This window comes from Oculina patagonica, chromosome 12 (assembly GCF_052425735.1).
Source record: "Oculina patagonica isolate OP01 chromosome 12, crgOcupat, whole genome shotgun sequence".
Lineage (NCBI taxonomy): Eukaryota > Metazoa > Cnidaria > Anthozoa > Scleractinia > Oculinidae > Oculina > Oculina patagonica.
This window is the reverse complement of record NC_135769.1, coordinates 3,034,537-3,059,339: the sequence shown is the minus strand read 5'-3', so window position 1 is coordinate 3,059,339 and position 24,803 is coordinate 3,034,537. Positions and strand designations below refer to the sequence as shown.

General features: G+C 38.6%; 3 protein-coding genes across 5 annotated transcripts in view; 1 reads left to right on the top strand and 2 right to left on the bottom strand.

Annotated features, from left to right (window-relative positions):
• Positions 1–5,878, bottom strand: part of LOC144631722 (lipase maturation factor 2-like) — an 18,877-nt gene extending 12,999 nt beyond the window's left edge. Inside the window, exons 1-8 of the mRNA XM_078490246.1 lie at positions 5,587–5,878; positions 5,054–5,104; positions 3,780–3,899; positions 3,381–3,586; positions 2,303–2,331; positions 2,058–2,171; positions 578–728; positions 98–171 (exon numbers count right to left, since the gene is read on the bottom strand). Coding sequence (XP_078346372.1) covers positions 98–171; positions 578–728; positions 2,058–2,171; positions 2,303–2,331; positions 3,381–3,586; positions 3,780–3,899; positions 5,054–5,104; positions 5,587–5,698 — 857 coding nt within the window. The 5' untranslated portion in view covers positions 5,699–5,878. The remainder of the gene's footprint in view (positions 1–97; positions 172–577; positions 729–2,057; positions 2,172–2,302; positions 2,332–3,380; positions 3,587–3,779; positions 3,900–5,053; positions 5,105–5,586) is intronic.
• LOC144631744 (lipase maturation factor 2-like) lies at positions 2,138–22,263 on the top strand. 3 transcript variants are annotated; one of them, XM_078490291.1, is made up of 18 exons: positions 5,927–6,059; positions 6,149–6,199; positions 7,098–7,300; positions 11,238–11,266; positions 11,505–11,588; positions 11,842–11,989; positions 12,665–12,738; positions 13,023–13,101; positions 13,370–13,493; positions 14,334–14,489; positions 16,633–16,738; positions 17,410–17,506; positions 18,225–18,340; positions 18,615–18,684; positions 19,158–19,212; positions 19,702–19,948; positions 20,902–21,010; positions 21,630–22,263. In XM_078490291.1, the coding sequence occupies exons 1-18, from the start codon at positions 5,957–5,959 to the stop codon at positions 21,795–21,797; spliced, it is 2,019 nt and encodes a 672-aa protein (XP_078346417.1). In that variant the 5' UTR covers positions 5,927–5,956; the 3' UTR covers positions 21,798–22,263. The 3 variants fall into 3 exon arrangements, with proteins under 3 accessions (XP_078346419.1, XP_078346417.1, XP_078346418.1); XM_078490292.1 differs by lacking the exons at positions 5,927–6,059; positions 6,149–6,199 and adding an exon at positions 6,655–6,742; XM_078490293.1 differs by lacking the exons at positions 5,927–6,059; positions 6,149–6,199; positions 7,098–7,300 and adding an exon at positions 2,138–2,202.
• A 275-nt stretch (positions 22,264–22,538) lies between these two features.
• On the bottom strand, positions 22,539–24,768 carry LOC144632371 (uncharacterized). The gene is made up of 2 exons (XM_078490999.1): positions 24,744–24,768; positions 22,539–23,759 (listed from the first exon to the last, which is right to left on the bottom strand). The coding sequence occupies exons 1-2, from the start codon at positions 24,766–24,768 to the stop codon at positions 22,768–22,770; spliced, it is 1,017 nt and encodes a 338-aa protein (XP_078347125.1). The 3' UTR covers positions 22,539–22,767.
• Between the last annotated feature and the right edge of the window lie 35 nt (positions 24,769–24,803).

Below are 24,803 nucleotides of genomic sequence, written 5' to 3'. Positions count from 1 at the left end.
GGTTGTAAGCCAGCCCGAACTCAAAATCAAAATCAGAAAATCGGGGAAAAGGAAAAAGGATCTTGCGAATCTTAGCTTTTTATAAGTGTATACTTACGTCGAGACGACACTAAGTCTGTGAAACCAGGTAGGAAGTTTCTGAAAATACCAAGCCACAGGTGTTGGGATGCACTGTGATACAAAAGAAGGATAAATCTTTGTTAACCTTGTTACTTTCTACTATGATTTGGCAATGCTGAAACGAATGTGTGGCTTAGCTGGTGTTTAACTGTGAAACATTTCACACAATTCGGATACCAATAGTCGACAAAACTTTTCCTAGAGTACCACTGATATTTAGAATTACTTGTCTCGCCAAAAAATGTTAGTTGCAACCAAAAACGAAACATGAAAGTGCGCTATCAATTAATTAGGAAATGCGGAATACTACATTTTGTACATGTGACTGATTATGGCAAGGAGGGAAAGAATAAACTTGAAAACAAAAGGTTTGCGTTATCAAGTTTGCTAGGTCATGAAGTTTTTTCTTTTGAATTTATACCATTTAAAAAAGTGCATACTTTTCCCTGAAACCTACCTGGGATTCGTAATGCCAGTTAAGGGCACTGAGATCCCACCAGGTTCTGTCCATATATGTCAGCTTAACAACTCCTGAGGCAAACATTAAACGAAACAACAGCCACTTTACCAGCCACAGTGTTACACCGTCATGATGTCTGGAGGTGTTTCTGCAAGGCACAAAAGTATTATAAATACCGTATTTACTCGAATAAGCGCCGCCCCCGAATAAGCGCCGCCCTCAAATAAGCGCCGCATTTGGGACAAAAAAGTTAATAAGCACCGCCCCCGAATAAGCGCCGCAGTCCCGTTGCGGTGCTTATTCGAGGAATTCCGATAAACTAAAAACAGCACTACAAAGCAACTCTTAAACAAACTTGGATATTTCTTTCCATAAAAAGCGATGTTTTACAGTTCAAAGTGATTGTTTTACAGCTCGCCCATTAGTTTTTCTATCCAACATTCTTACAATACGTAGTTCTGTAAATGTTGTGAAGGTATCGAACTGTGCCAGGACAGCTAGCGCCACTTTTCCCTTCAGCAAGAGACGAATACTGACAATCAAAAGATGCTATTTTCAATTACTGTAAAATATTAAATTCATTGTGGCGTCCAAATTTTAAATAAGCGCTGCCCTCAAATAAGCGCCGCCCTCGAATAAGCGCCGCACTTGAGGCGCGAAAAATTAAATAAGCGCCGCGGCGCTTATTCGAGTAAATACAGTAGACAAGTTCAGAACCCAGTGAACTAGACAGCATTGGTCAAATGTTTCAAATACCAAAAATGGGCTGACAAGACTTAACTGACCTATCAACCAGGCTGAATGACTTAGCAACAAACAAGCTGACTGACCCCTTGAGCTGACCCACTGATTTACTGACTGATGAACTGACTGACTGACTACTAGCTGATGGATGGGCAGACGAACAACAGACAGACCAACTAACTGCCTTATTTACAGACAGACAGACTGACTCACTGACTGACTGACTGTCTGACTAACTGACTGACCGACCAACTGACTGATCAACCCATGGACTGACTGACTGACTGTAACTGTCAGTCTGTCTGTCTGACTGATTGTCAAGAGTTACTGACTGACTGTCTGACTGCATGTCTTTCTGTCTGTCTGACCGACAGACTGACTGACTTTCTGACTTACTAACTGTCTGACTGAAGGCCCATGACTGACTGACTGACTGCCTGTCTGACTGACTAACTAAATGACTTGTCTGACTGACTGACTGACTGTCTGACTGACTGACTTGTCTGACTGACTGACTGACTGACTAACTAACTGACTTGTCTGACTGACTGTTTGACTGACTGACTGACTGACTGTCTGACTGACTGACTTGTCTGACTGACTGACTGACTGACTAACTAACTGACTTGTCTGACTGACTGTTTGACTGACCAACGAACCAATGGACCGATAGAGATGGACAGACAGAGTGTAATAATGATTATTGATATATGAGTAAATACAGACACTATACCTTAAACGCCTGCACTTAAAGAATGTGTACTTCCCACATTTCCAGGGAATGAACACAATGTTCCAAGGAGCTACCAAGAAGGCTAGAAAACCAGATTCCCACAGCAGAGCATCCCTAAATGACAGATTGGAAAATCCAATTTACAGTGAGTACCTGTACTAGACCTTCTAGCAAGCAAGCTAGGATTACATAACATCCACCTTCATTGAATTTACCGGTATACAACAATATAAATTTTTACTCACCACTGATAACGCAGGAATATCTGACCAACCTATCAAAAGGAACACACTGTTAACCTTTTTGACTCATATCATAAATAGGGTAAGGCTTCGCATACATGGATGCACGTTCGATTTATGAGTAGTCAAAACCAGAAGGGGGGGGGGGGGGCACTCCGATATATGGTTTATATTAGGTATGTGCCACTGTGAAGGGCGCATGGTTTTCAAGCAGGAATTAGGAATACAGGGTATAGAAATCAGAGAGTTTGGGTCTAGAATAGGGTATAATTTGCCTATATTGAAGAACTAAGTCCAGAATAGGAATAGAAACTTGGAAGAGAAAGAGGCTTTCCTTAAGGTGGCTCGTAATGGTTTATTATATTCCCATCTTTGGCATTCTATTACAGCTACACTAATAATGTTCAGGTTAAACATTTAAGTACAACTTTGTAAAGGTTTTTACCAATGAACAAATTTAAGACACTGTGACGTCAAAAATCGTTGCCATAACAACGTCCAAAGTGGTCAGAGATACCTTATATTGGACTTTTTGAGGCTAAAATCTTAAAAACTAGATGGTGAAAGTTTTTTTTCATATATTTTTGTCTAAAGGACAAAACAAATAATCTAACAATTTTTTTAAAAAATTCTGTAGGTGGGGTTCAGAGCCACCTTACATTTATGAAAAAATAACGTAGCTCCGAATCCTGCCTACAGATGTTTTTAAAAATCGGCAAAAATGTACTTTCTTTTGTCGGTTAGTTAAGAATATATCAAAAACAAGAACTTTCCCTAAACATTATTAGTATAGCTGCGATAGAACACCAAAGACTGGTATATCTAATTCTGACTAAGTTATTACAAGCCACCTTTACATAAACAAAATTATTGCAGCAATGTTGTTTTTCCATTAAAAACACTAATAGTGATACATTTTGAAAAAAATAGCAAGTCTAGGAAAGTGTAGGAATCTCTGGTTTCTAGCTGAACATGGTCTGGTATGGGGTAAGGGTTTTAGACACCCCCACCCAAAAATATACAGAATACCCAACCACCCACCCCGGAAGTCAAAATCAACAAAATAATAAACAAAACTTACTGGCAACATGGAGTAGTAAAGAAACCACAACATCAGGAAGCCCAAGCAGTCTCTGCATCTTTGTGACACAAGCAAAACAATAGACAGAACAATGCCGACGATACATAAGAACTCCATTCCAGTGGGTGTGTCCAAACCAAGGTATGGCGTCACCCATAACAGAGTGGGCGTGGTTCGAAACAGTGAGCTGAATGATGTATCCAGAACTAAGGAGAGACAATCAATTATCATGCATCAAGTGTCAAGACAACTTCTTGTAAACCAATCAGAATCAGAGAAAATTTAGTGGTGAGCTATAATTATCCTGTATGTTATCATCCCTTTATAATTATTGGACAGTAACATACTGAGTGGACTCAATGCAATAATTATGTGGCGCAAATAAAATCTGTCAGTTACCATGACAACTATTGCAAGACTTCATACAGTTCTCCATCATCCACCCTATGTTCCTGCCGCACTCTCCTGAAGAAGCCCACAAAGAACATGATGCGCCACTCTTATCTACACACGAGGATACTGAAATATGAAACAAGGAAACTTTTCAATCAACCTTCAATCATAACTTTGTCGACACGTGATGACACTGAAATATGAAAAAAGGAAAATCAACTTCCTAAAACATCATATTTTTGAGTCAAAATATATTCTAATTGTTTATTTACACTAGATATACATGTAGGACTTAAACAAGATGGTAGTGCTCAGGCCCATAGCCAGGTGAGTGCCGCAGGTGCGATAACGTAGGGGATCTGGGGTATCCTCCCCCAGGAAATTTTGAAAAAATTGGTATTTTGAAAAATCAAGTTCGCCATGTTTTTATTGTCATTTTTATTTTTATTTTTTATCAATTGTAATTAAATTAGGTTATCCTTAGCGTATTTTTATCTGATTGTAATTTAAATCGGGTTTTTATATTTTTACTTTTAAATTTCAAATGTAAACGCACTGAGACGTATGTAAAGTGCGTGCTAAGAACTGTTATTATTATTATTATTATTATTATTATTATTATTATTATTATATCTGAGACGGCATTTTGTGCATTTTGAAGAGAGTTTGTTAGGAAACAAGGCAGCTCAAAGTGAAGGAAGCAACGACAATAATATACCAGAATTATTCTCATGAATGGTATATTTTTAAATTCGAAACCTATTTTTAGAAACAGGACCTTCAGCCGCCAGAAGTTTTTCATTCACAGAAAAATCACTTTCTTCCGTGCATGGCATTCGTCAAGGAACTAAATTTCAATTTTGAGCCCAACAAGTACCCAGTAGTGATCTCCTCTCTTTTTGGTAACATAGTGCCTGTGAAATTATACAAGTGCCTCTTTTAATGGTTTGACTATGAAGGACATTAGCCAAAGGTAGAATGTATATATCGTTGAAATTAACCTATTACACAATTTGATCCAAAATATACCACGCAAATCTACAAATGGTTGGACCTTCAACCCAAAGGTCGATAAAAGTGCCATATTGAATGTAAATAGTGGAAGTACAGAAATACCATTTCCCTTTATTTATTTACTTTTATACTTTTTTTCCAAGGTTCATGAGGGGGGGTACAGATGCACCTATCGCACCTCCCCTCCCTACAGGCCTGAACTGCTGCTTCATTTTTCAAAAACACAATTAAGGTATTTAATATTTCTAAATTATTTGTGAACTTACAGTCGTGTAATATATAACTAGCAGGGAGAATTCCATCTTTTTCATAGAGACCTGTGGTAATACATAACACAAGGAATAACATTCAGATCTGATATAAAAATTAATTTAACCAGTTGGGTAAATCATGACCTGAACATAGAGGTGAAGGAAGAGTGGGGCAAAACTCCTGTAAAAAAATGCTCAGTATGGGCTGACTGTATTGCACGCTTTGCACCAGTTCCAGGCGTTTCGGCTTTTACGGCTTTTTATTCTCAGTTCAACTAGATGGTGGATTTTTCAAGGAAACTTCAAATGGTACAATTTCTTTCCTTATGGAAATTCCCAACACCCAAATGTTTTTGCAAATGGTAAACAACCTCAGACATCTCTGGAGTGGGAGAGAAATCAAGTGAACACATCCTAGCCGCCCCCCCCCCCCGGCCCTCCCCCTCTTAAAAATTCTTTAGTTTGATATCAACCTACAATTTCGTACCAGTATCTCTGATATCTACGCGCTGATGTGCAACAAAACTTCATTTAACAGACGTACTGACCTGGTATTTGCACGTACAATGACGTAAAAGCAAATAAATAAATGGCTGCCATACACCAGAGAAAACCTTGTCGAACGACCTGTTGGTGTTGCTTTGTACCTGTCGCCGCCATTCATCTCTCTCGCTCTAAAATCACGAAATAATTGAACCGATCGGGGCTTTTTGTCTGACTTTCTACTCTGCTGTCATGTGACTTGTCTTCTGTGAAACACAGCACGAATAAATATCTCGATAATCATTTTAAATCGGGCGCCAAATACCACTTGACTTCCAAAGATGTCGGAAAACAATGGCGACGGTCAGCTGTTTTTTGTTCAGCTTACATGACGTGTCTCGTGAGTATGCCCCAGTGGCTCCGGGGAAATCCAAGATGGCTGGCTACGGCAAGCAAGTCCTCGTGAAAAATGCATTTTTATGGTTTATGTCTGCTATTTATCTCTTCGCTTTTTCCTCTCTTTACATACAGATACCTGGTCAGTGTCTTTTTTTGAGGTCGTTAAGTTTCGTTTCGTTTTATTGAAGATGGGAGGTTATAGATTAATTTTATTTTTTGCGACAACAGGTCTTTATGGTCGAAACGGCGTTCTTCCCGCCAAACTTGCTCTAAGAGAAGGTGAGAAATTTAGCTGCTTCTGTTGTTATTAAAGCTTATTTTTACGTAGCTGTCTGAAAATAGGTAAAGTGTTAGGTAGTTCTAGACCAGCGCAGTTGTGCAATTACGAAAATTATTTGATCCCTTGACTGATGAACAGACCGTTGTTTTGTTTTCCAAAGTGAATCATTGTATTTAGCACGTGGGACGTGTTAATAACAGTGAGCGACTCTTCCTATGTCATAATGGTCTCTGGAGTCTTAGTCTAGTCTCAAAACGTAAACTCTCCCGTAATTTATTAAATTCCTTTAAATGTTATGTTAGATCTGTAAATGGGACGTTCCATTCTTTTTATCTGCCCCTTTTTCCCATGGCAGGATTTTACTAAAGATGCTCGGAATTTTTTCTTCAAAGAAGCCACACACAAAAAAATTAGGCCTTCAGATTTTTTCAAAGGACACCAAAAAGAGCAGTTACGCAACACAATAAACTCTTCTGACTGTCCTAAATTATGAACACCGGTAATAACATTTGTTAAACTAAGCAATTTAATTAGGTCGTATAGTGGGATTGTCCGGGTGAGAGTAGTTCTGAGAAGAACTGTTGTTGATGACTGACGTTTCAACAACCTGAGTGGAAGTCATCTTCAGAGTCAAGTGAAAAGTCGATGATGTTATAAGTCTGGTCCACTGAAGTTGATTGGATGATGAAATTTGCCTAACAATGTAATTTGACTAACAATAGACATAACAGAACGACTTAATTAGACTAACAATAGACGGATCGAAACTGATCAATTACTGATTACAAACTTTACACAAGTCAATAACATCAATGTCTTAACTGACCAATCAACTTCAACTCTTACTCCTGGGTTCAAACCATTTACTATATTAAGCAGTTTAAATATCTTTTTCAGTGAGCTCATCAATGGAAGAAAACTTTTGGAGCAAGCTGACACTACTGTGGTTCACACCAAGGCTTGGACTTGACACAGAAACAGGAATGGAGTTGCTGTGTTTGACTGGAATGCTCCTCTCATTACTGGCCATGACACTGAAGTCCTTCAGAGATTCTATCACCTTCTTTATTCTTTGGTTTCTTTACTATTCATTGTATCAGGTAAAAGAAAGCTTAAATCTGGCAAGTAAAGAAAGTGTCAACATAACTAATAAAGCTTTTCACAACTTTAAGAACAATAATCTGGTAAAAAAATAACTATTTACAAGGTTTAAAAATTGTATATATGTTTATGGGAGGCGCGGTGGCCTAATGGTTAGTGCACGGAGCCGACTCGAGTTCGAGCCCCGGCCGGGGTCACTTGTGTTGTGTTCTTGGGCAAGACACTTTACTCTCATAGTGCCTCTCTCCACCCAGGTGTATAAATGGGTACTGGCGACATAATGCTGGGGGGGAACCCTGCGATGGCCTAGCATTCAATCCAGGGGTTAGTAGAAATATTCCCAGCAGCTTAATGCTACGGAAACCGGGATAAGCTCCGGCAGTGTGGGCCACTAGGCTCGTGGCTTCTCCCAATCCCCAAAAATTGTTAAAAACACCCTGATGAAGACTTTGACTAAAAGTGAACATTATGGAAAATAGTCTAGTGAAGGGACCTGGAGGGATAAAATGGGAACTGGGATTTGGGCAAATATTCATGGCAAAATGGGATTTGGTCCTGGGAATGGGAATCACAGAGAGAAAATCAATAGAACTGGGACTGGGATTTGAAAATTTGGGATAAAAATAGGTTGAGAAATGGGATTGGGCAAAATAAGGCCTTGTAAAACAGGATTTATACCCCCCTCCCCCCCCCCCTCTTCAGGACCCTCCTTAGTAGCTAGTAGACAAAGGAGAGATGTTGTGACCTCATGGTTCACAACCTCTCTCCTCCGCAGAGGCCTCTTTCATTTCTTTGTATGGGCTGAGGATAGGGAGAGGTGAAATGCAAGCGTGCAGAGTCTGGAAAGAAAGGAAAATGAAAGTGCACAGTAAAATGTTTTTACCACGAAAAAAATGTCAGTGTTTTTGTGTTCTAGCCAGTTTCTGGGCATTCACAATCGAATGCCCACCTGAGAATCTGTTTATAGACCCTTTATACGTATCTGAATTTAACATTCTTCAAAACAAACCTACTTGTTCTCTTCTCTTTGTGAGTGTATTTTAAGCATGTCAGTGTTTTTGTGTTCTAGCCAGTTTCTGTAGCACAACATAGCTAGGACCGTATTGCTACTTTTCCAGGATGGGATGCTTATCCATCGCAGGTTCTCATAACAGTTTACTGATGTCCATTTATGCTCCCGGGGGGGGGGGGGATGGGGGGGGGAGGGGCACTATGAGAGTAAAGTGTCTTGCCCAAGAACACAACTCAGTGACCTCAGCCCATGCTTAAACTCAAACCACTCAATCTGGAGTCGAAGGTGTTAACCAATCTCCTCCCCAGAGACTCCTTCAAAGGAGAAACCATGAGAAAATAGGAGAAAGGAGAAAAACAAGGAAACAAGACGCCTAAAGCTTAATGCTTAAAACCGGGCAGTTAATGTTTAACTACCTGATTAGACAAGTACAGCAAAAACTTTTAAAATACCATTTAATTTATATTGAGTAACACGCAAGTCTGTGGATTGCTTGTCCATGCTTGGACAAATTCCTGCTTAGGCTTTCAAATTTTTATTTTTCTTCCGAATACTGAATAACCTAGGTGTTGAAAACGTTTTGTGTGCAATCTTGAATAAATGAACTCATACCAGTTAAATGGCAGTACAAATGATCTCCGACCAAAACAAAGAAACAATTTGAAAGATTTCGTTAAAAACTAAGACGCGTTTTTAAACATTTTTAAAAATGTACCACACCAAAAAAATGGGAATAAGAACAAGATAAGAAAGCTTTTCAGCTTTCAAACATGCAAGCTCTTCACGTCAATTTTGGGAAGCAGTCACGCAAACGCAAGTTCTTGATTGCGTGATTCATTGCAGGTCATTTAATTTCTTCATCGCCGTTCGGTTCCGACTGAAACTCAAAACCCTTGAATGAGAAACAAAAAATATATATTTTATATTCCTCACTAAAAAGAGTGGAGTAACCAGAAAATTATAGTATTGGCTCCTGCTCGAATAAAACGAGTCACATAAATAATAAAAAAAAAAACGAATAAAACGAGTCAAATATCAAGAATAACAGAAAAATTTCTAAACAAAATTACAAAAGAAAATAAAAAGACTAAAAAAGGGCATGCATTAGACCACACGTATTAGATAACAGATGCTTCTAAAACTCTCAACTAAATGTGAAAAAAAGATTCAAGATGAGGCGAAGAAACATTTGAGTTGCATTAAAAATTTTGAATCCTTAAAAGCCGTGAAAATAGCATGCCGTGATAAAATTTAATTAATTATACGCGCCAAAGGGCAAGTTTTCATTTTTGCCGTCTATTCAGTTTCACAGGGTGGCTTTAACGATTTACGTCCCATTCTGGTTTGTAGAAATTATTATATTATTACTTTGCATTTCCATTTTGTTTTCTGAGTTCTTGAAAAGTGTGCAAGTAAAGTTTTTACATCATGAACAAAATAAGGTTCTTTTGTTGTGCAAACATTCAATTCGTCTGTGACACACGGACTTTGTCGGCCCAACTGTACACGGATGGAAATAGTCAAAATGGACACAATTCTTGCTAGATGAAAAGCATCTTCAAAGTAGAGTCTGGAGCCGTTTTTAAATGCAGGAGCTTGCTGCAAAAACATTGCGTGACTGATGTAAAAAAGCTTCGACCTCAGCGACCTGTCGAAACAATCACCGGTTTCGGACTCCAGAACTCGCTTGAGTCGAACGCTTGAATAAAAACACAAAAATATATCTTTCACGTTTAACAGAAATCGGGGTATTAGATAAAATTTTAATTGCTCCTGCTGAGTAAATATCAAAAGTGCGGGATCTGAATCCTGGCCAAGAAAGCGGCCGAGTGAACTACTACGACAAAAATTTCAAATATGTAAACATCACATGGTGCCTCAATCTATAAATAGATGCCGTGTTCGTTTCAAAAGCCTAAAAAGGCAACTAATACAAACGTGAAAAAATAAAAAAGAAACATGAAAAAAGTTTTAGATGAATTTTTATTCAAGATGGGGTCAAGAAACATTTTAAAAGGCAAAAAGATTTAGAAAATTTCAAAAACGTGAAATTTTGCATGCCGTGGTAGAATTTAATTACATGTATTAAATTACCCGCGCCAAGATTTCATTTTCATTTTGCAGAACATTTGTTTTACTTGCTGGCTTTACGGATCCCTTCACAAATACCATGATAGTTCGTAGAAATACTATACTATATTTTGTTTACTGAAGTCTTGGGAAGTGTTTTACATCAAGAACCAAAATAAGATTATTTTGCTGTGCAAACATTCAATCGTCTCTGATACGCGACTTTGCCAGCTCAACTGTGCACGGATGAAAATGGACATAATTCTTCCTATTAAATGAAAAGCATCTTCAAAGTATTCCGGCTCAAAAATGCTCTGGCTACCAGCCGTTTTTTAAAAGAGCAGTTATGCGTAAAGCTTGCTGCAAAAACATTGCGTGACTGACGTAGCGGTTTGGAGCTGTCAAAACAATCACCGGTTTCGCAATCCAAACGCTTGAATAACACAAACAAATATATATTTCACGCTAAACAGAAATCGGGTTTTTGGATAAAATTTAAAATAGAAGAGTGATTTAATAGCCGGGTTTAATAGCTCCTGCCGAATAAATATCAAAAGTGCGTGATTTGAATCCTGGCCAAGGAAGCGGCCGAGCGGGTCTGGAACGATTTACCGACAAGACTACTACTACGACTACTACGACGAAAAAATTCCGGGCGATTTATGAACCGGGCTCGGCCCAGTCTCTGCCCGGTTAATGAAAAATAGGAGCAGCATTGGAGATGATGGGAAGGGCAAAAGCATCCCCTTTTCTGGTGGTCGCTTTCTTCAACAGCCACAATACTGTATTAAGAGTACAGAACATCCACTGAAGGTATCACATTTAACAATTGAAGTCTTCTTTTTTATTTTCAGGTGGGACAAACATTTGTGTATTTTCAGTGGTAAGATATACTCTTCGTGTTTAAATCTATTAATTTTAATACACATTCTCTGCAAGAGATATCCTGACTGGTTTGCTTTATTAGCCAATAATTTGATGTAATGATTAATTAATTAATTAATTAATTAATTAATTAAGGGTAAAAATTGATTAAATTGAGATCTCATTTTAAAAGTAAAGACTCCCCCTGAAGGCAAACAGTTCATTTCCAAATTTTTATTTTTTTACTTTTCTTCCAGGGATATTCTTCTCATGGAAACAGGGTTTTTAACAATCCTTGTATCTCCTCTGAATCTTAATCTATTCAAATCTCAAAATGACAAGTAAGTATTTAACAGTAATTTTTATACATACAGTATAAAGCTTATAATAATAGTTTTTGATATTGATAAAAAGCTAGTTGCTCTTTTAACAAGGGTAATTGTGGGGTAGTCAATGGCCAAACCAAGTAAAATAATTAGCTGACATTTTGCACTTTTTGTAGGTTGGGAGTACTTTTAGTTTTGAACAAAAATTATATGGAAACAACTTGGCAGCGATTGCCGAAAATTAAATTCTTTGTGTTTACTGTTTCAGATCTCAGCAGCACCATGATAACATCACACTGTGGTTGGTAAAATGGCTGGCATTCAGACTGATGTTCTGTTCTGGAGTTGTTAAACTTACAAGTAGATGCCCCACATGGTGGGGATTGACTGCCCTTGACTGGCATTATGAGTCACAGGTCTAAAGTATTTTCATTCTGCCACCAAGATTTTTCTTTTAATTTAATTCTAATGTTTCATTGTCACAAAAACTATTTTGAAGGAGGCACATGCAGTGGAGGCGCATGCAGTGGAGTTCCCGTAGCGGTAGAGTGTGGGTTCTCTGTCGGATAGTTACCTGGCTGATCCTGCCAGTAGTCATATGCTTGTCTCAAAGATTAAGTTATGCATGTCTAAGTATAAGCATCAAGCATTTGAACTATTTTGAAAAGACAGGGCTCAAAAACAGTGCTGTCCAGTCATAGGACAAGATGATTTTCCTGTGTGGCAAGTAACTTTCTATTTTCACTTGCCAAAGGACAAGGGCACAGGCAAGCTGTCTGCTGCACAATTTGAGAGTTGCCTGTCAAAAGGACATTGTGTAATTCAAGTTGTTTTAGTTCTGAAAAGGTGTAGAATTTGATTTTTCTTTTATTTTCCTGAAACACTCATTGTTTAATACTAAAGAACTTAAGAAGTCAGTAGCAATGTTGCAGAGGTTTGTAAAACAGTCACACTAAGTAAAGTCGAAAGAGACAGTGAAAAAGCTACATGTAGAAAAAGCAAACCCTCTAGAAATTACATGTAGTTATCTCCATTAAGTGTTTTGATGTTTTGAATTGAATATTAATGAAATATTTTCCATTTTCTTGCAGTGTATTCCCACCCCACTGGCTTGGTATGCTCACCAGCTTCCAAAATGGTTTCAACAGCTCAGCATAGTGTTAACGTGAGTACCCCTATTTAGGCTGACGCTTATCTCCAGTTCAACATAGCAAGATTCAACAACTGTGGGACTGACTGCTTAATAAAATTCCATGATCACAAGGTTATCTCTGAGAATATACTGTCTTGTTCACAAGCCCTGACAACATCATTAAAGCTCTTACTACTTTTTAAAAGCATTTTTTACCTGTTGACGTCAAAAAAATTTGTAGTGTTTTTTTTTCATGATTGAAAACTTTTGCAAGAAGTTTTTTAAAGTTTTTGTTTTGTTTTTGTTTTTAATTTCAGATATGTAATTTTAATGGCATCATCTTGGTTGTTTTTTGTTCCTGTTCGATCCTTGAGAATCTTTTCATTTTATTCACAGGTAATTTAACAACCATGCCACTAAATAAAAAACAACATTGAATTCTTGTAATTTAAAATTTAAAATATTAATTACATGACTGTATGTCCGGTTTTAACTCCATTGTTTGGCAGTCTCTTTGTAATGCAATACAGCCGTCATGTTTTTCCTGGAGCCTCATTCAGGGTACTTATAGGGGGAGGGGAGGCTTTTAATAGAGAAGATACCCAAGGGAATAATTCAATCATGCTATTTTATAATTACCTTTTAACTCTGCTTTTTTCACCAGATCTTCTTTCAAGTCTTGATCATTCTTACTGGGAATTATAACTTTTTTAACCTTCTGGCGATTGCATTGTTGCTGCCAATTCTTGACGATGAGCATTTGGTTACAATTCTGCCATCTTGGCTTGGTGAGGAATCTGGTTTACACTTTATAATGCCTTACAAACATAATTTATTATTTTAAGAAATTTGCTATTTGCAGTAATAATTTGTAGGAAACTTTAAACGAAAATTTATCATTTTGTGTGATCCTTAACTTTGAATATGTCGTACTTAATAAACAATCAGAAGATATTGTACTTGCATTTGTCTTGCTATTGTTTTCTATCTCAAGCAGTAGTCAGCTCAACTGTTTTCCATAGAAAAACTCCTGTCCACCTTATATGTAAAGGTTCAAGTTGGCATCAAGCCTAGTGGCCCATCAGGCTGGAGCTTATTCGGTTTCAGTAGCTTGAAGCGACTTGAAGTACCGTATTTATTCGGTTATAAGGCGCACTCGGTTATAAGACGCACCCCAATTTTGGCATTAACTTCCCACAAAAAAACAGATTTTCCTTGAAAAAACCGTGCGCCTTATAAACAAATAAATACAGTATTTATACTTCCCCTGGATGGGATGCTAGTCAATCGCAGGATTACCACCAGCATAAAATTTGCCCTTACCCATTTAAACACCTGGGTGGAGAGAGGCACTATGAGAGTAAAGTGTCTTGCCTAAGAACACAAACAAATGACCCTGGCCAGCTGGGCTCAAACCCGGACCGCTCATTCTGGAGTCCAGGGCACTAACTATTATGCCATAATTTTTGCGCCTCCCTTAAAAATATTAAAACCAAAAATAAAGTCAAACCACAACACATATGTCTTTATACAGCTATTTAATGATCTGTATATTAGCAAAGTAGTGCAAAATCAACATCTGACTTAATGTTTGTGTTTGTTTTTTTTCCTGTTTTGTTCCCTGTTAGTTGGAAATTCCTCTGTTAAACCCAACCAAAGACATAAGGCAATAAAGCTGCTCAGGAGATTTGTTGCATTTGGAACCCTTGCAGCTATAACCTATTGGACAATCAAACTATTTGCATTAGAGATTTCTCCTAAACATGTTTTGAAGTCCAAGATAAGTAAGTACCTATGTTAGGTAACTACCGTATTATAGCGGAGCTTGCAAGGCGCCGAAGGCGCCTTGTGCGGAGCCCCATAGACAGGCAAATGGTATGAAAGAAGGAACACTATGGAAATGAGTTTTCATGGTCAAATGGATAGCGGCATGGTTCGCGGGCGCGTACGTACGGCGTACGGAGTCGCGCAAGATGGCCGCCATAGTTTGATGGTAGAAATAGTGAAGCAAGAAGGCCGTATAAAGGCGGCCTTTAAAATTTAAAGAGGTTTGAAAAGAAAAACAAGAAGCAATGAAACAAAATGTGGCTGAAAATTACGTGTAGACTGAGTAATCGACCGCCAAAAAAGTGGACATTGAGAGCCGGCCATAATCGATCGATGACTTTCGTGTCGATCTGTAAAGCCAGCATCGTACATGAAGGAGCATTCGAAAGCTAAATCGGGTTGATATAATAAACAAACCATTTTATTGCTACGGGGTAAAAAAAAAAAAGAAAAAAAAAAAACTCGACCCTCTGGGACTTGAACTCACGACCTCCGGATCCGCAGACTGGCACCTTACCGATTGAGCTAATCCAACAGACTCTGCGTTATTCGTTGAATATATCCTATATTAATGTAACAGATATTGTGGAGTCTACTTAACTGCTGCGAAACTATAACAGGATCGCGAAACTATTTTCTATTGCTAGAAAGCAGATAATTTACTGTACTCTAAAGTAATATTTCGTGCCATGAGTAATGATTTTGCCCTGCTTTAAGATTATTATTTCTGTCGTACTGCTGACATTCGGTTTAACCGTGAGCTATTTAAATTTGTCTTGAACCTATAAACCGCCATAAACATTAGTACTTTGGCCGCTTATTCACTAGAATGAAAACATTGTAAGCTCCAGTGAAAATTAAATGAATGGGGAGCTCCGCTTTTAGGCTTGCCTAAATCTATATATTTTATTCGATTACCGGTAAGCGCCCTGGGGGCTTATTAAATTTTTGGACCTTGAGAGTGGGCGCTTATTCGAGGCTGGGCGCTTATTAAATTTTCACCATTTTCATCAAGTATAAATTTATTTTGTAACGAAACAATAAATAATAACAAAATGTGAAGATGTGCCAAAGCAGAATTTTAACTGTTCATTAAAAGTTTCTGTAAAATACTCAGAAAAAATCGGTCTTCGGGGAAGTCTCTTAGTAGTACTTAGTCAATTTTAACTCCTCTTCTGCACTTCACCTTTTTGTGGGGTGGGGGTAGGTGCTTATTCGAGGCTGGGCGCTTAATCGAATAAATACGGTATCCATTCTTTGTTTTTTCTTGCCTTTTTGCAATTTGTAACAAGGTTATATAGCCACGCGGATGAAGTTCCTGATCATCTTAGAAGAATTGTCTTGACTAAAACCCAAATTCTCCCAATGAGAACTCAGGGACGTAGCTAATAAAACACTAACCCGGCTCATCAACAAGCCCAGCTGGCTTTTCTGGCCTTGGCAGCTCTAAAAGTTTACCCAAGTCTTTGTTTTCATGTGAAATTTCAGCCGAATTTAAGTTCTATTTCAGCTGGTTAAATTAGTTGGCAGCCAGCCCTTAGCGACATCCCTGAGAACTATAGAAAATCTATGGTTATAAGTAAGAGGAATTTTCATTCTTATCATCTCATAAATTGTTGGGACTTAAAAGGGGCAGGGGTGAGGTAGGGTGGGGCAGGTGTGGGCTTATTAGAGATAATATTGGCTTAACAGAGACTGGCGCTTAAAAGATGAGGGGAGGCGGCTGACAGGGGTGCTAAAATACAGCTTTTATTGGTTCATCCTTTGACCAAATTATTATTATTATTATTATTATTATTATTATTATTATTATTATTATTATTTTATTGCAACACATGCACAAAACTGTTCTTACAAAGCCAGACATTCACTAATTATTACTTACTATACAAAGCTTGTTTTGCTTACAGTACAATACAATACTTACACTACTTACAACACGACACCTAAACTATTTACAACAAAATACTTTTAATACAGTACCTATGTTACTTGCATTACAATGTTTTACATGTGTTTATAAATAGAGTTAAGTGCAAACTGGCCCACATGTTATATGATTTTTGACAACAGAGGTTCATTTGTTTGTTTGTCTGCCAGCTTTCTCACAGGGAGCATTTTTCAGAGCAGTGGATCAAGCTGTGCCACTCACCATTACATTAGGCATTGCATCTTTGAGTATTGAGATTATTGCCTCAATGATAGGGTGAGCTATAATGTTAACCACTTAAAAATTATGATTTTGAATTATTTTGCTTAAACTAAATATCTCAAAGTTATGTCAACAATGATGTAATGATTTTGTGCTGAATACTAATGTGTTTGCTTCAGTTGAGGGTATTATTCACTTTTAGGGCCTCTTCACATGAGCCCGGCTTACGGGCTGTCTCGGTTACCAGAACGGATTTTGACGTCTGTTCATATGGAAAATTTTAGCCCGGTTGACGGGGATAAAATTCAAGAAAGAAAACCAAAATTTCGACACATAAAGTTGCATCTTTCGCGACTATCGTAGCTTTATCGACCCTTGTAACTTTTTTTATAAAGCTAGTTCGCATATTTCTAAAGTGGAAATAGATGCAAGGCAGAATTATGCCATTTTGACCACCCAGTTACGAAAGGGAAGCTATTTTCTCAAAAAAAGTTGCGTCCCGGCGACCGGGCTGGAGTGTTCATATGGGAACATTTTTTCCCGGTTGGCGATATCTCGGTTGCAGAAACCGAGATATCGGTAACCGGGCTGGCTCGCCATCTCATATGAACAAATCAAAAATTTTACAAAGAAAATAGGAGTGAGTCGAAATCTCGGTAACTGGGCCAACCCGGTCAACCGGGATCATATGAAGAGGCCCTTAATCATGTGTGTCATTTCTGTAGATGTATCATGGACAAAGGCGTGTTCAATAAGTTATGGTCATTACTGCAGTGGGCAATCTTCAGTTTTGCAGCCCTAGGAATGTTTGCGATAAGCCTGGTAAGTGTTGAAATCTAAATTCATATGCAATCGGATGTCGAAAGTAATTTTGGATTTACATTGCTCTGCTAAGTGATTGGTTTAGAAAACCTACACTGCTTTCTCAGCAACCAAAACCAATAGTGACTTTAAAAATGTTCGGGTTGTAGCCAGGCATGTTAAAAAATTCGAATTAATAAGTTGACACTGGCTAAAAATATTGTTTTTGGACGTTTCGGCCACTACTGTTGCCTTCTTCAGCAAGATAAAAATGCAAATGCAAATATCTGTGCCAGATAGGAACGCTATAAACGAACACATATAGCTACCAATACAATAGCATTAAGAATTCATAGACTCATTAAAAATGTTCTAGAGACTTTTTTGCACTCGGAGTGTTCATTTAGTTTTTATCACACATTTGTTACATATTTTAACAGGACGCCGTTGAACATTTGCATTTAAATTTGAAGAAGGCAACAGTAGTGGCTGAAACGTCCAAAAACAATATTTTTAGCCAGTGTCAACTTGTTAATTCGAATTTTTTTTCCAATAGTGACTTGCTTGTATTTCCTGTGCCTTGTGCCAGCTACATGTATTTGCTTTGAGTTTTGACTGGTTCTCTGGATTGTCTGGGTTGTCATGTTGTGATTGGTTTTACCACTATCAGACAACACTGTAATATGACCTTGTGTGTGAGATTCACCAATAGAAGTAATTTTCTTTTTTTTTTCTTCAGTTCCCCTACACAGACATCAGTTCTAACGCCAAGACCAATTTATGGCCTGTGATAAAAAGATGGCGTCAGAAAACAGATGCTTTTGAACTTGTTAATTCATATGGACTGTTCAGAAGGTGATTTGTTTGATGACAGAAATTTTTTTTTCTGAAGTGGCTGTGTGGATGTTGGAGAAAGATACAAACAAATTTTGCAGTGCCTTAGCCCATTAATAATGATATTCTTATTGTATTTCTAAGTTAACAAGCTATTATTTTTAAATAATAATAATGAGGATGATGATAATGATGATAATTTTTTTAAAAAGAGTTCTTTCAGTGTACATGATGTAAAGATGGTTATGATAATCAAACAGCATTTCTTTATTAATTTTTGTGTTTTGTTCATTAGTATGACTGGTGTTGGCGGGCGACCAGAAGTCATCATAGAAGGCAGTAACGACCTGGATGGACCGTGGATGGTACTGTTTTGATACTTATCTATCAGCTCTACTTCATGTGGCACCCAAATGTTTGTAGCATTTATAAAGCCAAAACGAAAGCCATGGTATAGCAATTATGAAATGTCCCAAGATCTGACGGCAATAAACGAGTCAGAATTGCATTGGGTTTTACCGATGAGAAAAAAAAGGCGGCAACAGTTCATCTCTATAAAGGACAAAAAAGTTAAAAAAGAATTGTGCCCCATTCACACCAAGTTAACTGTCATATTGAAGTTTTTGTCTACAGTAAACTCTCTCTGAAACCGACACCTTTGGGACCGGTTGAAACTGTCCGTCTTATAGAGGTGTCTGTTTAGGGAGAGTTGACTGTACAAGAGTTTGGCTACCAAGCTGAATTTGAAAGAGTTAGAAACATGCCCTAACCGCCTCTACCACAAGCCTTTTTTAATTGATTAAGATGCATCATTATTAAGTATCTTTTTTTTTTTCAGGAATACAATTTTCACTACAAACCTGGTAATGTGTCTGAGCCTCCACCAGTAGTTGGTTAGTGTTAATTGTTTTCATTTATTACTGTTTGTTTATAGGTAGACATTTCTTAGCCAGGTCACATTCAACAAACTTCTCTGTCCGATTCTAGCCGAAAATTCCTTACCGATAGCGTAACCTTGGAGATATTAAAAGTCGTTTTATGCAAACGCGTGTAACCGATACTAAGAGAGGGAATTGTGCCAAGCGCGCGAAAATGCATAACTTGGTCAAGCGCGGGAATTGTCGTGATACAGTATGGGGCCCAGTTCTCGGGCACTTTTGACGTAAACTTGTATTTCTTACCTCAGAAGAACCGCAGGAACTTGAAATTTCGCCCAGAGCTAACTACATTATTCAGCTTTTTGTTGTAAAGCTGTCGACCGGTCAATAATTAATTTGCCCGAGCAATAATAAAAATAAAAGCTCCGTTTGTGGGCCCAGTTCTCGGCTAAATGTTTTATTCGGATTATGTGTTAAGTATCCTTATGCCTTGCCTTATTTCAGCGCCTCACCAGCCTCGTCTAGACTGGCAGATTTGGTTTGCAGCGCTAGGAAGCTATGAATACAATCCCTGGTTTGTACATCTTGTCTACAGGCTTCTCCAAGGACAGCAGGATGTGTTGGACCTTTTGGCTAAAAATCCTTTTCCCCATAGAGCCCCTACGTACATAAGAGCTCGTCTGTATAAGTACCATTACACGGAGTTACCCAAGAATATTTCCTCGCTGTCTGATATTCTACATAACAACGGGTTAGTAGAGATAAGCAAGACCTTTAGGATAAACAGCTCAAGTGCTTACACTCGCTCTGTAGCAGTGAGAGTTATAATCAAGAGGGGTCTGAAAGGGTAAAATGGGAACTGGGATTTGGGCAAATGTTCACTGGGAAAATGAGATTGGGGTCACTGGAACTGGGAATCACAAAGAATAGAACTGGGAATGAGCTTTGGAAAATCGGGGAAAAAAGGCTGGGAAATGGGATCTGGGCAAAATTTGGGTTGGGAAATGGGATTTTATCTCTCCCCCTCCCCCTGAAGCAATATAAAATGACTCGCGAGGAAACTGTCAAGCAGTCAGGTCCTAAGAATATTGAAAGTGGGTATTGCCTTGATATAAAAAGATGTAATGTTTATCACGTCACGAGCGTGGGACAAAGAAAAAATCGGTGTCCCGGACGGGAATCGAACCGGGGGGAGGGGGGGGGGCACTCTAGCCACTGAGCTAGGGAGAGACTCTTGGTGAGCAAGGTCATTTCAGGTTGATATCAATGATATGTGACACGCATCCTGCATACTGCTAGAATCAGCAGTGGCCTTTCTCACAATGAGTTTCTCTGTAGCTTAATGGATAAAGCACCCGCCCGGTGTTTGGGAGGTCAGTGGTTCGATTCCTGTTGGGGATTCAGATCTTTTTCTTTGTCCCATGCTTGTGACATTATGAAAATTGCATCATTCTCATTTCGCCACTGACCTGAAATTTACCATCTTTCTTTATTCGCCTTAACATGCTAACAAATTCTCCAAACTGCCATACAAAGAGTTGCCGTTTTTGCAGGAGACTTTGCACCAAAGGAGCTAACGCCGCCTACTGTCTGCTAGCTTGTTTGCTAGGAGGCGTTGAGCTCTGAAATGTAATTTGCCTGGCCTCTGTCCAGTTTGTAAACGATTCTTATTCTGTACATTTCTCTCTTGTGTTTCCCACGCAGACTGGTAAAGAGTTGGTGGTGGAGAGAGAATGTTAGAGAGTACTTACCAATTGTGACTGTGAATGAACCTTCACTGATCAACTGGCTTAATCAACATGGTTTCGCAAAGGTTCGCAATAATGCTTTGTTCATTTATTCCGAATTCTAGAAAATTTGCGTTTTGAGTTTTGTTTTGTGTAGTATCAAGTGCATGCACCACCGACGGAAAGACGAACGGGCTGCGTACACTGTAATTGACTAGGGGGACGGACGGACGGACTGACTGACTGACTGACTGACTGACTGATTGACTAGTACTGACTGACTGACTGGCTGGCTGGCCAACTGACTGACTGACTGACTGGCTGGCTGGCCAACTGACTGACTGACTGACTGGCTGGCTGGCCAACTGACTGACTGACTGACTGACTGACTGACTGGCTGGCTGGCCAACTGACTGACTGACTGACTGACTGACTGACTGACTGGCTGGCTGGCCAACTGACTGACTGATTGATTGACTGACTGACTGACTGACTGACTGGCTGACGGACGGACGGACGGACGGACGGACGGACGGACGGACGGACTGACTGACTGACTGACTGACTTACTCGTTAATTCATTTGTTCATTTAATATGTACTCTAAACGTCGGGTAATTCTGAACACAGATTGATTTTTTTAACATTTTTATTGTGCTCGCTTCACCCTATTTCTGATGTATTTGTTGATTTTTCTCTGACATAGAATGATCCTTGGCCGGAGCGCCCATCAGGACGGCTGTACAGGGCGATCAAGTACCTTCGTTCAATCGTGCGATCACTGGATGCATTTCGATTTATGATGTCATTATTTGCATGTGGAGTTCTAATGGGGCTCATTAACCGCTATCTTTCTCGAAAACAACGATTATGAATCGAGAGTGAACGCAGTGGAGAAGGATAGATATATTACACATCATAGTTATGGAAAGTTAATTCTAGGTACATCTCCATAGTAAAGACAAATTCTCAAACGTCCCCTCCCCCCCCCCCCACGGGGGAGATGGTACGCCCTATAGTAGGATATATAGTAATTTTGACTGTTAGAAAGCGTACGTAGATCTTTATTTTACACGAGTTGGTTTACAAGGAACTTATATAGAAGAGAAGAAGTGTTGTAACCTTATTTTTTAATAGCGGTCACGTTCTCTCTCAAACAACTGAGTTAAGCGTTAATTTAGATAGGGAATATAAAGCAGCGAATGCAATGAATGTTATAAATCTCTTAGAATACTACGGGACAAATAAAAAATGCTTGTGTTGAAAGCGGTAAAGATATTAACTATCTTTACTGTTAGAAAATTTAATATGGCATCATTATATTAAAATTACAATGAAAACACCTTTATCACTCGTTGCATGCACGTGATGATTACGTATCTCAGTTCAGGTCACTTCATTGACAGAGAAACATATCTGTCACTTAAAAAGTCAGCTAGACTGTCCACAGCCTCTTGATTTTTCAACGCTTGCTTCTTCCGTTTTGCGCTGGCGTCCAGTTCTCTTGCCGTTTTCTCCGCGCGCTCATTGATCTAAAAACACGATAAAATAGAGTGCTGTGGACAGTCTAAAAGTCAGCAAAATCTTAAATTTCGCCAACGCCATTTAATTACAGTGAAAATCATAAAACCGTGAACACTTTTATTGATCTTGGATATGAAAATTGTTGCAGAAAACCGTCGAATGATAGCTCAAAATGACGGAAAATGTTAAAACATGGACAGTGATCGAGTCAAAAGTTTTTTTTGAACAGCTTGGCAACTTGTTTCTCTGATTTTTCTTTCTAACTATAATTACCCCCAAAAAGGTGTTCACGGTTTTCGTATTTTTACCGTAATACCGAATCACTCTATTCTTACACTAGAAAAGTGTGCAAATGGTACTATGTCTTGTTTACGAGATATATTCATGCAATATGTCCGTGATGTTGCTACATAAAGGTCTGGATCCCTCTTAAATTCCTTAAATAAACTATGGTTCGCGTATTGGGCAGGCGATTGCCTCTGAATATCTTCAATGAATCCCTGCCAAGCGGTGGTTCTTCCGCGGACCGACCGTGGATAGGGTCGGTGCAGAGGATTTTCCACGGTCACAGGAAAAAATAGCAGCGCCTGACCGCGAAATTTCAGCTCCACGGCTGAGGTGATATATTTATCAGTAAGCCACCAATTGATCTTTTCATGCCGTGTATCCAGAGGAAATATATGGCTAACTGCCTTCGCGTGGAATGCATTAAAAACAGGATCGAAAAATATGGTGGGGTATGCGAGAGGGGTGTCGGCCTTGTGGTGTCCTGTGTGACAAATCTTTCGTTTTCTCCGAAGAACGGTTTCACCTTCTCTGCGCTGTTTGTAATCGACTACGCCCACAGCAGGCTCGTATTCTAGAAGCCAGTTCTGGAAAGAACGGATTGGACTGAGCTGTGACGTCATTGCTGAAGTTGCTGCTGCGTTGAACTTTAGCGAGACGTCATCATCCAGGAAGATGTAATAGATGTAAGCGAGTCTTTTGTCCATCGCGTGGAAAAAGAGCTCATTTCGTCCAGATCCCCAAGTAGTTGTGTTATCAAACAGATACGTGAAATGAGGCGGACTCTCTTCGAGGCATTCCTTTTTATAACTCAACACAATAACATCGCATCGACATTTTGAGCTGTTGCTTAATTCCAGATTCTGAATTATTTTTGAGCGAAGACATTGTTCAGTTTGTGTAAGATAAACGAATGGCGGAGAGACGGTCTGTTTCTCCGTCCGTTCAGAGACATCTGTAGCAGAAGGACTTGCTTGCTTGCTTACTTTGAGCTTATTTTCGAAGAAGATCAGCAAAACGGACGTACCTAACAATAGTAAAAGATAAACAACTAAAAATTGCTTAAACATTGCTGTTTTGGGATCGAAGATATCGACTTCTTTCAGGCTTCGCGTCAATTGAAGAAGTCCCACAATTTTCCTGAATCCGGGCGCGTTACTTGGCAGACTTAATGATATGCAACACTGTCTTGTAAATTGGAAAAATGGTGATAAAAAAATGTGCAAACCATGTCTGTTGTGTTAATTTTTATTCAGTAACCAATACAAGCCAGTTCTTCTCACGAAATAGTCATAAAAAATAAGGATTTTTAGAATCTTTGAATTCATAGGATCGTAAACTTAGTATCGTTAAGTAAAGCTTATCAATGAATCAAATGATCTCTTCTCTTTGTATTGCTTTGCTCCGAGAAGATTTGTTCAAGCCAATCTGTTTCTAGGAAACTAACCTTACTAAATTTAAGAAATAACTGCAGGCAAGAAATAATCTTCTAGAAATAATCTTCAAGAAGAAACACACGGATTTAAATTTACAAAACATGTTTCGGATGTCCTGTATCCATCTTCATCCGCTAGTCGGTGTCATTTAAATACAAAAAATATAACATTTTATTTACTGAATGACGACATGGATATGAATAATTGAAATACAATGGTGTGAAAACGCAAATTAACAAGGAAAATAAAATGAAAGTGACAGATTAACGTAATTAACTTGTTTGTTAAATGACAAACTATTTACATAACAGAAACTAATATAGTTATTGAGTTCATCATCATTATTATTATAGTTTATTCACTGCAAACTTTGCGCGCTACAATGTCAACAACGTTCGGAATGTGGAAACACCATTACTGCATGAAAACGGCAACAAAAGTTGAAAACCGGAAAGCTTTTTCTAGTGAAGTGAGGTTGCTTATTCTAGGAGGACTGGTACTTCATGGAATAATGAAAAGACTAAAATAGCCGAAGTTACTAATTAGCTCTAATTCACAATTCTTCGGTGACATACTCAATAATAAAGGCTGCTGCACCATATTGTGTGACACAAAGTAACGCATAACACAAAATT

Coding starts and splice junctions, on each gene's coding strand:
- LOC144631744 (XM_078490291.1), top strand. CDS start 5,957: ATGGCTGGCTACGGCAAGCAAGTCCTCGTGAAAAATGCATTTTTATGG. Junction 13,494..14,333: donor AATTCTGCCATCTTGGCTTG/GTGAGGAATCTG, acceptor GTTCCCTGTTAG/TTGGAAATTCCTCTGTTAAA. Junction 21,011..21,629: donor ATCAACATGGTTTCGCAAAG/GTTCGCAATAAT, acceptor TCTCTGACATAG/AATGATCCTTGGCCGGAGCG.
- LOC144632371 (XM_078490999.1), bottom strand. CDS start 24,768: ATGGTGCAGCAGCCTTTATTATTGA. Junction 23,760..24,743: donor GCAGCAGCCTTTATTATTGA/GTATGTCACCGA, acceptor TACTATTGTTAG/GTACGTCCGTTTTGCTGATC.